A 9,842-nucleotide genomic window follows, 5' to 3' on the forward strand; every position below is an offset into this window, starting at 1 on the left:
TATGCCCATAAATAAATATCCATTCATTGAGCAAAACATGCAAAAAGGAGGGTGGAGCTGACTTTTACATCCTAAAATCAATCTTAAATAATACTTTCACAAATTGCAACATTGACATTACATAGGAAAATACTGAAAATTCCTTTCACACCCTCATTCAGCATTAAAACGGTGTCATCTTATGGGGCAGTGATGTCTTCCATGCAAATTATTGCGTACACCAAACCTCCACACCAATTTTTAATATAAAAAAATAAAAATACTAAAAAACACGAACCTCACGATGTAGTCAATTGTGACTTAAGATTTATATAAATATTTTATGTATCTAATATTATATTGTATATATTTTCAAGATTTAATTATATTTATTTTAATTATTTCTTTCTTTCAAGAATAATATTTCTTAAATTTTTTTTTCTTCCAAAATATGCCCTTAGGTGACACGAGAAGTCTATATACTTGAAAGGTTGGTAAGACCTTCAAACATAATTTTAATTAAAATGTAGTCAATTATGAAATCTGAAAATCTATATCAAAAAAAGTATTGCCACAACTTGTAACATAAATCCTTTGAGAATTTCAAAGATTCTTAATTTATATTGAAACCCCACTTGAGAAGAGATGCATCATCTTTAAGAAACTATGATGGTTTTATAACCTCGTACCCTTAAAATAAGTGGACATGATTTTATGTAATATGGAATATGAATATAGCATACATGTTCCATCATTCATCATATCAAGTTTTAACCAATGTCTAACTCAAATAACTTAGCTCTCTTTATTCCCTAATTGGAATCCTATCATCATATAATAATTTTTGAGATAACATTATGAATGGTTATTAAACTTTGAATTTAGTTTTATTTTGGTCATAAGATTTTGATTTATTTCCTTTCGATTATTCAGTTTTAGTTTCAGTTATAATTTAGTCATATTATTAATAAAGAATTCACATGTCATATTTATCTTTCTTAATTATTCTTTTCTCATTTGTTGTTTTTGTTACGTGTTAATTTCTTATTTAAAAAGTGACTAAATTGAAACTAATTAATTGAGATAAAATAAATTAAAATTTCGTGATTAAAATAAAACTAAGTGCAGAGTTTAGTGACCATTTATTTCATTTTATATAAATCTTTGTCCTCGTTAAATATCTAGAAATTAAAGGACATTGTTTGAAAGATAGTAGTTAATTAGATTCCTTAGATTGAAAATCAATGAAGGGAAAAACACACAGAATTTTTTCATACATCTAAAAACAAATCAACCATATAAAGATCCCAAGATGCCTTAAAAACTCATAGATCATATCTCACATTATTGTATTCTTGGTGCACCATATCTTGCATTTTCAATGTTGGTCACCCTTGAGAAGAGGGAAGGGATCACACATACATTCCTTGTATTTTACTAGTCACAAAAAGAAAAAGAAAATCATAATACACCAGGGATGTGTATATATGTTTTGGTTTGGTTGAGTTTGAAAAATTATATTTTAATTATACTGAATAATGTGGTTCGAAATGATCCAAATGGAACACATTATTGCTTAGTTTTTGGGAGTTAACCATCGACTATATCGGTAGCTTTCTCAAAGAGAAAATAAGAATCTTCCATTCTTCATAACTTTACTTTTCTGATGATGAAATTTCAATTTCTTTATTGATAATGTGCATTCGAGGAATCCTTTCATTGGAATCTGTTGGCTTAATAGTCATGTTAGGTGATAATAAGTAGCTCTAATATAACAACTTTGCAACTTGCCAGAAAGGAAGCCACCAACCCCATTATCAGTTTTCGTGGCTTATGTAATAGTTTTTTGATACTGGTTTCATGTTGTGAATATGAGGATCCAATAGTAACAAGACAACCCACAAAATTATGCTAATTCAGTCTCTCCATCCCATCATCTCTATTTATAATCCATCTATAATATTTATTTATTTATTTAACATGTATTTATTTATTTAATAATCTAGAGTAATCTAGAACGTGCAAGGTAGGACTCTTGCGGGTGGTAAAACACCTACCTCAAGAGTTTTAACACAACTACATATCCAAAGCTCAAACTCGAAACTTTAGTTAGACTTAAAACCTATGATATTATAGTTTTGTTGAGTTGAGCAAAAGCTCTCCTGTGCCATGTTGCTTTGACACAACTACCTCTTCCGTACTGAAGGTAGGAGTAATAGGGTTGCATGAGACTAAGAGAGTTTCTCAATTTTCCAAACAAGATTGCATCTGGAATTTTCTGAATTTTCTCATAGCAAAATTGAAAGTAATCTCTTTATCATTATCAATGATTAACAGAACATGGCTTGTAAAGATCAAATGGCCATCATAGCCAGCAAAATCGATCAATTAAGAGACAAAGGAATAGGCTAATGAATTGTTACATTTGTACAATTCTTCATTCCAGTAACATACATATATATATGTATAGGAACTCTGAAGAATATATAACTGCGCCCTTTTCAGTAGAGAGATGCTTCTCAACTAATGACAGCAAGCCTCAGAATTCCTTAATTTGGTTGTGTGACTTATCCTTTTGAACCCAAAAGTTTACTAGAAATGAGTCGACCACGATCTACACCAATGATATACTGTAAGCTTATGCTGTTCCTGTGAAAAACTAAGAAACAAAAACCAAGAAAGAAGAAATTAAGAATTGGAATGAAGAGAAAACAAGAGAAACCTGGTTAATATGCGCTGCAACGCAAGGAAGAATTAATAGCCCAGATTGACCAAGTGCACCACTGAGCTGTTCCACTACAACTATAACAGTAAGCAATGCTTTCTGCAAACCAGGAAAATTATAGAAAGTAAGACCTCATGTGCAGTAGTCAACACAAATGAACCGAGTGCTGATGTCCAATTCCTCAATTTTGCGTTTTCTTTTACTCTTTCAACCACTTTGGATTTTCTTCTTGTATCGTGTAATTATATAGAATAGAAGACATGCCATTACATATTACGAAAACCAATTGAAACAGTAATGGGACCCGAACATATATATAGCAAAAGGACCATAGTCAATTTGTGTATAAATTTAGAGGCCGGCCAGGAAAGTAGAGAGGTAAGCAGGATATCTAGTGCTTGCTAAAAATTCTTGGTGTTAGATGCTTGGAAGCTCAGGCAATGATAAACATTGGAGGAGGTGATTTTATTTGCATTTCTGTATGAGATTTTCAATTGGTAAGTTATCCAATTGATTTTGGCAGCATTTCTTGAGGCATAGAACATGAGAAGTTGCATTCCCAATTTTTTGTTCTGATGCAGGTGATGAGTAAGATGACTGGGAATTGTACATGGAAATATTATGCAAAGAGACTAACCTGACTACAGACAATCAAGAGAGCTCGGGCATTCTTTCTCTTTGCAAGAACTGACTCTCTACCGCCAAATCCAGCTGATAAGGCTTTCACCAAAATGATGTTAAATCCCAGTAAAACGAGATGCACAAGTCTGAAAGCAGAAGTACACAGCAATCTTTTATAATTAAGAGAATTCATCGTTTGGCAATGGAAAGACAATACTAAATTTTTCCGTTCTGTCTGCATAAGCAACATTTGGCAAACAATGCACAATAAAGAAAAGAGCACAGCATGTAAATCAGCAAATGGCATTAGTATTCTGCGCCATGATATGGTGCTCTTAGAGTGTATGCATAGGAGAAGGGTAATGCAATAATATAAATTAACAGGAAGTCCATTTTACATCTCCTCTGAGACGACATTGTCGTTGCAAAAGTCTTCTTCTTTCAAAGACAATAGCATGTCTCCTCAATATATGATTTTGGCCTTGTATAAGTCTCGTCCCTGTATATATGCACCCAATTTTTGTAACTTCAAGATTTTATCTGTATGTGCATTTTTTTAATTCTTACATCTTTTGTTATTCTTTGGCCATTTCCAGAAACCAGAAGATTGTTTAAACAGTTAGATTTTTTTTTTTTTTATGGACACTAATAACAGACATCCATCTCATCAATTTCAATATTGCAACTGCCTTACTTTCCCTTCTCCAGATTACAATGTAAAAGGCTATCTCTAAAATTCCAAATAAAACATCTTTCTGAAAATAGTCATATCAGTTGCATGTGAAAAGTTGTTTTAGTCCATGTTCAAGTACTACAAGCATAAACGTAGAGAATTGCACTATCACATAACACAGAAATGATAGGTGGTGGTAAATGGAGAACTTACATTCCCATCGCGATAGCTTCAGTAAACACCTGCGGCTTAACCAATAGAAGCAATGATCTAGATTTACTAACTTGCATCCATGGGGTCTACAAAAGAAACAATAAGTATAGATGACATAGCAATAGAAAAGATAGATTAGTCATAACCACACAAATTCCAAGACAGATAATTAATGAATAACCTCAATAATTAACAAAGAAAGAGATGCCATGCTTGTAATGCCTGGTTAATAAGTATTTGCTTGAATAAATTTCCAGCATTTTTGCAGAATAACATAATGCAATCAACTATATGTGTGATGAAAAAGGAAACCATGGATGTGGACCATGTGGTGACCAAGGGATTTCTAAGTGTCGATCCTGGAATGTTTCAACTCCATACTGAACCAGAATTTACATTGGTAATTTTCCTAATAGAATCTATTTCTCTAGTGTTATGTTTGGTTGAAATTCATTAACAAATTCATTTCATTTGAGAAAAAGACATGAGAGAGAAAGTAAAATAGAAATGATAAAGTTGAAATAGATAATTGACTTACTAATCTGGAATTCCTTTAGAAATTCTACCTATTTTATTACAATTTAGTTTAGCTATAACCAATTTCACACAAATTTGATCATGTAGAATTCTAAATTAACTTTCACTTCAATCAAAGCACATAAACTTTAGATTTACAGATGAATTCTATTAATTTCATAGATTTCAACCAAATACAATGTAGATGGCATTCCAATCTAAATCTCAGTCCTGCAAGCTGTCCTATACATATTTAATTCATACTTTTCTACAAGCAGGATCTTCAATTGCCAGACTAAAAACTACTAGGGTCTAGGCTTGAGGTATTACTAACTGATCTTAACAAAAAATATGAACAGGGAAAAATAAATTATTTATTTGAATTAGCCCAAAAAGAACAAAGGAAAGAAAAGAACAAAATCAAAAGCTAATTCATTTTCCTTTGAAATCTTAGAATAGTCAAGAAGCCTTGGAGGATCAGTGCTTACAAGGCTAAGGAGAAAGGTATTGATTACTGAGAAAGTCCTAGAATTTTCATCAATGTATGTTGCCAAACCTGTAGAATAATTTTGATAATATATTATGGGAGAAAAGCACATATAAAAACATAAAAGTAAGAACCATTCTGTTTTTTTTTTTCCTTAAACCAATGAATGTATGTATGTTAACATTAGTTAGTTTCATGCCACATCAGGAAGAATATCCAACCTTGCAAATCTTCTGAAAAACTTTCATATAAAGGAACATGAAAATTATTTAGGTAGCTGTCTGCAGCAGATGCAGCTTATGTTCCTTTAATTCTAGATGCACCTTATGTTCCTCAATGACAAGTTGGGAAAATGGTTAATGTTCATGAGTTAAATATGAACTTCATATTTATCAGATGTAATAAAAAGAAATTACCGAACAGAAAGCAAAAATGAATTAGTGAAAAGCATCACCTTTGAAGCTATTCCGGACTACCTGTGAATGAAAAAGCACATCAAAATCCCGCAAACTGTGAGAAGACAAGACAGAATAACAATGATGAAATGGAAACATCCAGCTATTATCTGCCAAAGCTTTTACAACAGCATCGTATTCCAAGGTAAGGAAAAAAATTGAAACAAAAAATAAACAGTCATATGCATGTTTCATCTGTATTCTGCTTTCAAGAATGCCTCATGATCGTAAATAATTCAGCATGTGAAGCTAATCATAAAATAGTCATATTGAACAACAAAAGGAGGGAGCATAAAAACAAAGGCAAGGAAAGAACCTTTCCAAGAACTAAAGGAACAAGAAGTGTGAATATGAGACTCCAAAATAGGTTTTTAGTTGGGATGGATACACCAAAACCATCAGCTAAAAACTTTGAGACCCAAAAGGGCACCTACAAGATCAAACCAACATTATCACACCATTGAGTATTTGGAAAATACAAAACTGAGAAATGCATAAGATGGCACAGTGTGCATATCTAATTCAACAATTACAAGGTGCACATGCTAAGGAAGGAAGCTGTGAGAAGTTGTAAAAAATAATTTCCAATCAGAAACAAAATATGACATAAGTCAGCAGACTTAAAAATCACTGGCATCATAAGACCAAGTTTAGACTTACCGTTAGAACTCCTAGTAGATTAGAAATCACCGTCATTGCTAGAGCAAGGGCAGTATTCCCACCAACAAGCTTCAATTAAATTTGCAAATGCCATCATTGAAAGTATACAGTTATATAATTTAAGTATCACAGGAGATTAATTTAAAACGACAAAAGGGAATTAAGATAGTAGGGAGTAAAAAAGATACGGCATACTTGTGTCAATGCAACTCCACTGGTTAATGTTGTTGGCACACAACAAAAAATAGCCAATCCTGTTCAAAACCCCAATTACCCAAACAATTGCTGTACTAACAGTACTAAGCAAATTATGATTTTATCCTGCAAATACTGGTTCACGGTCAGGATTTAGAATACCTGTTACAAACTCTTGAGGTGCAAGTCGAACTTGCAATATTAGATAGGAGAAGAAAGGAGTAAACAACAAGATAGAAGCCTGGTATAATAAACAAATAAAACTAGTTAGGATTTAGAACAAATAAAAATAAGGACAGAGTAAAAGATATAAATAATGAAGCAGCGATGCTCCTAATTTGAGCTCAACTAAAGAACCTATCAGCTATATTCAAAAACCACCTATCTAATGTAAATGACATAGAAATGAGCCTCCCTCTCCAGATTATTGGAAAACACACTATATTTCCTAACTTCATAGAGAAAGACCAGCAAAATAACCAAGTATGCATACAGTAGAAAACCGTCAACAGTATCAACATAAAAGGCAATTAGCAATTTATTCTCATTCTCCTAGATGCATATGTCAAATACCAGACCAACCATTTTCTTGGATGCACCCAAATAGCGGAAAATGCAGAACACGAAAAGCCTAAATAGCTACAACCTTAATACTACAAGCACAAATTGGATAAAGTTTCAAACTAATAATGAAATAGACTAGGCACATAAAAGAGGAAAAAAGATATTGAGGTCAATCATACTAGACCAAATATAGCTACAGGCCATGCTTCTGCAACTTCACCAATTTCTTTACCTTTCAACTTTAATCCTGCATGAAAATTAAAAGACATTAAAGAAAAAGCTTTCAGGAAAAAAAGAAAAAAGAATCCGAAACAAAAATCTCACCTGAAATAAAGAAAATACCGAAAGTAGTGAACTTTGATAAAGAATACTTATGCGCATAACAACCAAGAGTTGGACTAGCCATTCCTAAAGCTACTGCACTTATTAAAGCTGCCAAAAAGAAAAACTATAATTAAACACAAGTTTAACTTTAAATTGTTAAGTGAAAAATGACTAATTAATTAATTACCTATAGGAAGAAAGTTAGATGATGTAAAATCAAACAATGACTGAAGAAAATTGGATCCATTTGTTAAATTTATAGCAGAAGCAGCATCATAGCTTTCACCGGCTCCATCATAACTTCCCTGTAATTTTAAACACAACAAATTAATTTAACATTCTTTTATCTAAACTAAGGTTAGATGTAGGTTTTGAACAATCGAACCGTATCGGGTCTTTCAACAGCACAGCGAGTAATCAACTGATGAGATGCTTTAAAACGGGGAAATAATAGAGAGGTTTTAGTGGACGAGGAAAATGAGGAGTTGCGGTGGCGGAGTGCGGCGAAGCATAACGGAGATGGAGGTAATCTGAAGACGGTGGTAGTTTTGGTAATGACTGCTGCTTCCATTTGCTCGACAGTGGCAGACCGGCGGTAATGGCTATAGTAATAGTATCGTCAGTTTTGTTTGTTTCAGAGAATTATTTGGCGCGTCACCTTTTTTTTTTTTTTTTTTTAACTAATGCATTATCGTTATATCAATTATTGGACCAATAGTGTAGGTGCAAATTACTAAAAACTACCTTACATTGGAAAAGTTTATATTTACATCCTTTTGTTTCAAAATCCTTATCTGAAATCGCCTTTTACTTTTAAGAATTTATATTTTATTTCTCATTTGATGTATCTTAATCTCTCTTTTTTAATGTAAGATTAAGTTTCAAATAAAATAATATTTTAGTCTCTCATTTGTAATAAAAATTTATTATTTTCCAATTTAAGAATGTGAATATCATAAAAATTAAAGATAAAAATTATACGTTATTTTCTAATATGGATTAAAATGTAGTGAAAATAAGAAGGGAATTAAATTTCAGTTTATTTTGAAATAAGAGGAAATCTATTAAAATTTATGAGAGTTTTAGTAATTTGCTCTTTATATATTGCCTATGTTATAATAAGAATTATTTTAACTTTTTTATTTTTCAAATACATAAAATAAATACGTTATTTATGAAAAGATCTTGAAATTTTTCATTGTTTTGTTATTTTGCATAATTATGCTGTCTTAAAATTATTAGTTCATGAAACTTATAAGGGATAAGTACAAATTACCAACTTTCAATAAGTGGTATCTTTTCAAATAAAAAAAAAGATATTTGATTAAAAATTACGACAAAAAGAAAGATTTCACTGTTAAAAGATATCGATTGATAAGGATTTAGCCATATTTACTCTGATCAATTATTATTATCATATTTATCATGTTTGATAATATAGGTTTAGAACTTAATAATTCAAAACATCATTATTTGACCATTAAAACGATCTCATTGAACCAATGACTTTTTAAACCATGATATAATGGTCAAATAATAGAATTAGGACTTATTAAACTTCAAACTCACGTTATTAAACATATACAATATGACAATGATGACTGATCGAAGTGAAAGTGGCTAAATTCTTACAAAATCGAAATCTTTTAATAGTGATATACATTTTTCTATTACAACTTGGAACTATGTACTTTTTTTATCTAAAAATAAAAAATTTATATATTAAAAATTATAAAACAGTGAAACTACATAGAACTTTTTTATATTTATTCCAACTTATTGTATAATTAATGGCTGGCTGTATTATTTATTTTTTTATTATTTATTAATGATTCAAATTAAAATCTTTAATGTTACAGTTATGATAATCAATTGCATTGTTGTCCAAAATTGATTGATATGGGTGAAGACAGTTTTAGTTGAAAGGGAAATGGAATTATATTGAAGGGCAATTAAACCAACAAAATAATGCCTACAAAAGGTGGTGGGACTTGTGATGAGAAATGCCTTTTGTTTGTTTTCAGAGTCCAAAAATAGTCTCAGGTAAATCTAAAGATTATCATGAAAGCAATTGAAAGTGCCATTGCCACAGCAATGTTATATTTTCCTTTTTCTCTTTCTTTACTTATTTCTTGTGATGATACTGCTTTTCCAATTTTTTTAATTCTTTCTCATCGTGTGATTTTTTTAAGAAAACATATGGATATTTTATCGATGTTGACATAAGAAATAAAAATAAATATCAAATAACAAAAGATATATATAAAAAATATATATTTATAATAAAACAATAAATTATAATTCTGTAGGAAATACGTTTCACTTTGTGGCACTAGGCCACGTATTAACTCTTAAACGTCTTTTGACAAGGTCGATTGTTTGAACGTGGACTCATCTTTTTATTATCTTCGCAATTACCATAAAAGAAGA

The 9,842-nt window shown here is 31.0% G+C and overlaps 1 protein-coding gene across 2 annotated transcripts; it reads right to left on the minus strand.

Annotated features, from left to right (window-relative positions):
- Positions 1-2,278: 2,278 nt before the first annotated feature.
- On the minus strand, positions 2,279-8,304 carry LOC8271901 (probable sodium/metabolite cotransporter BASS4, chloroplastic). Of its 2 annotated transcripts, XM_015722200.2 has the most exons (14): positions 7,798-8,291; positions 7,600-7,717; positions 7,413-7,520; positions 7,268-7,335; positions 6,687-6,765; positions 6,525-6,583; positions 6,330-6,398; positions 5,986-6,099; positions 5,669-5,690; positions 5,216-5,283; positions 4,212-4,297; positions 3,342-3,471; positions 2,702-2,803; positions 2,279-2,593 (listed from the first exon to the last, which is right to left on the minus strand). In XM_015722200.2, exons 1-14 carry the CDS (start codon positions 7,981-7,983, stop codon positions 2,519-2,521), a joined length of 1,284 nt encoding a protein of 427 aa, XP_015577686.1. In that variant the 5' UTR covers positions 7,984-8,291; the 3' UTR covers positions 2,279-2,518. The 2 variants fall into 2 exon arrangements, with proteins under 2 accessions (XP_015577686.1, XP_048234522.1); XM_048378565.1 differs by lacking the exon at positions 2,702-2,803 and having other exon boundaries at positions 2,279-2,638; positions 7,798-8,304.
- Positions 8,305-9,842: the final 1,538 nt, after the last annotated feature.

This window comes from Ricinus communis, chromosome 8 (assembly GCF_019578655.1).
Source record: "Ricinus communis isolate WT05 ecotype wild-type chromosome 8, ASM1957865v1, whole genome shotgun sequence".
In the NCBI taxonomy this organism is placed as follows: Eukaryota; Viridiplantae; Streptophyta; class Magnoliopsida; order Malpighiales; family Euphorbiaceae; genus Ricinus; species Ricinus communis.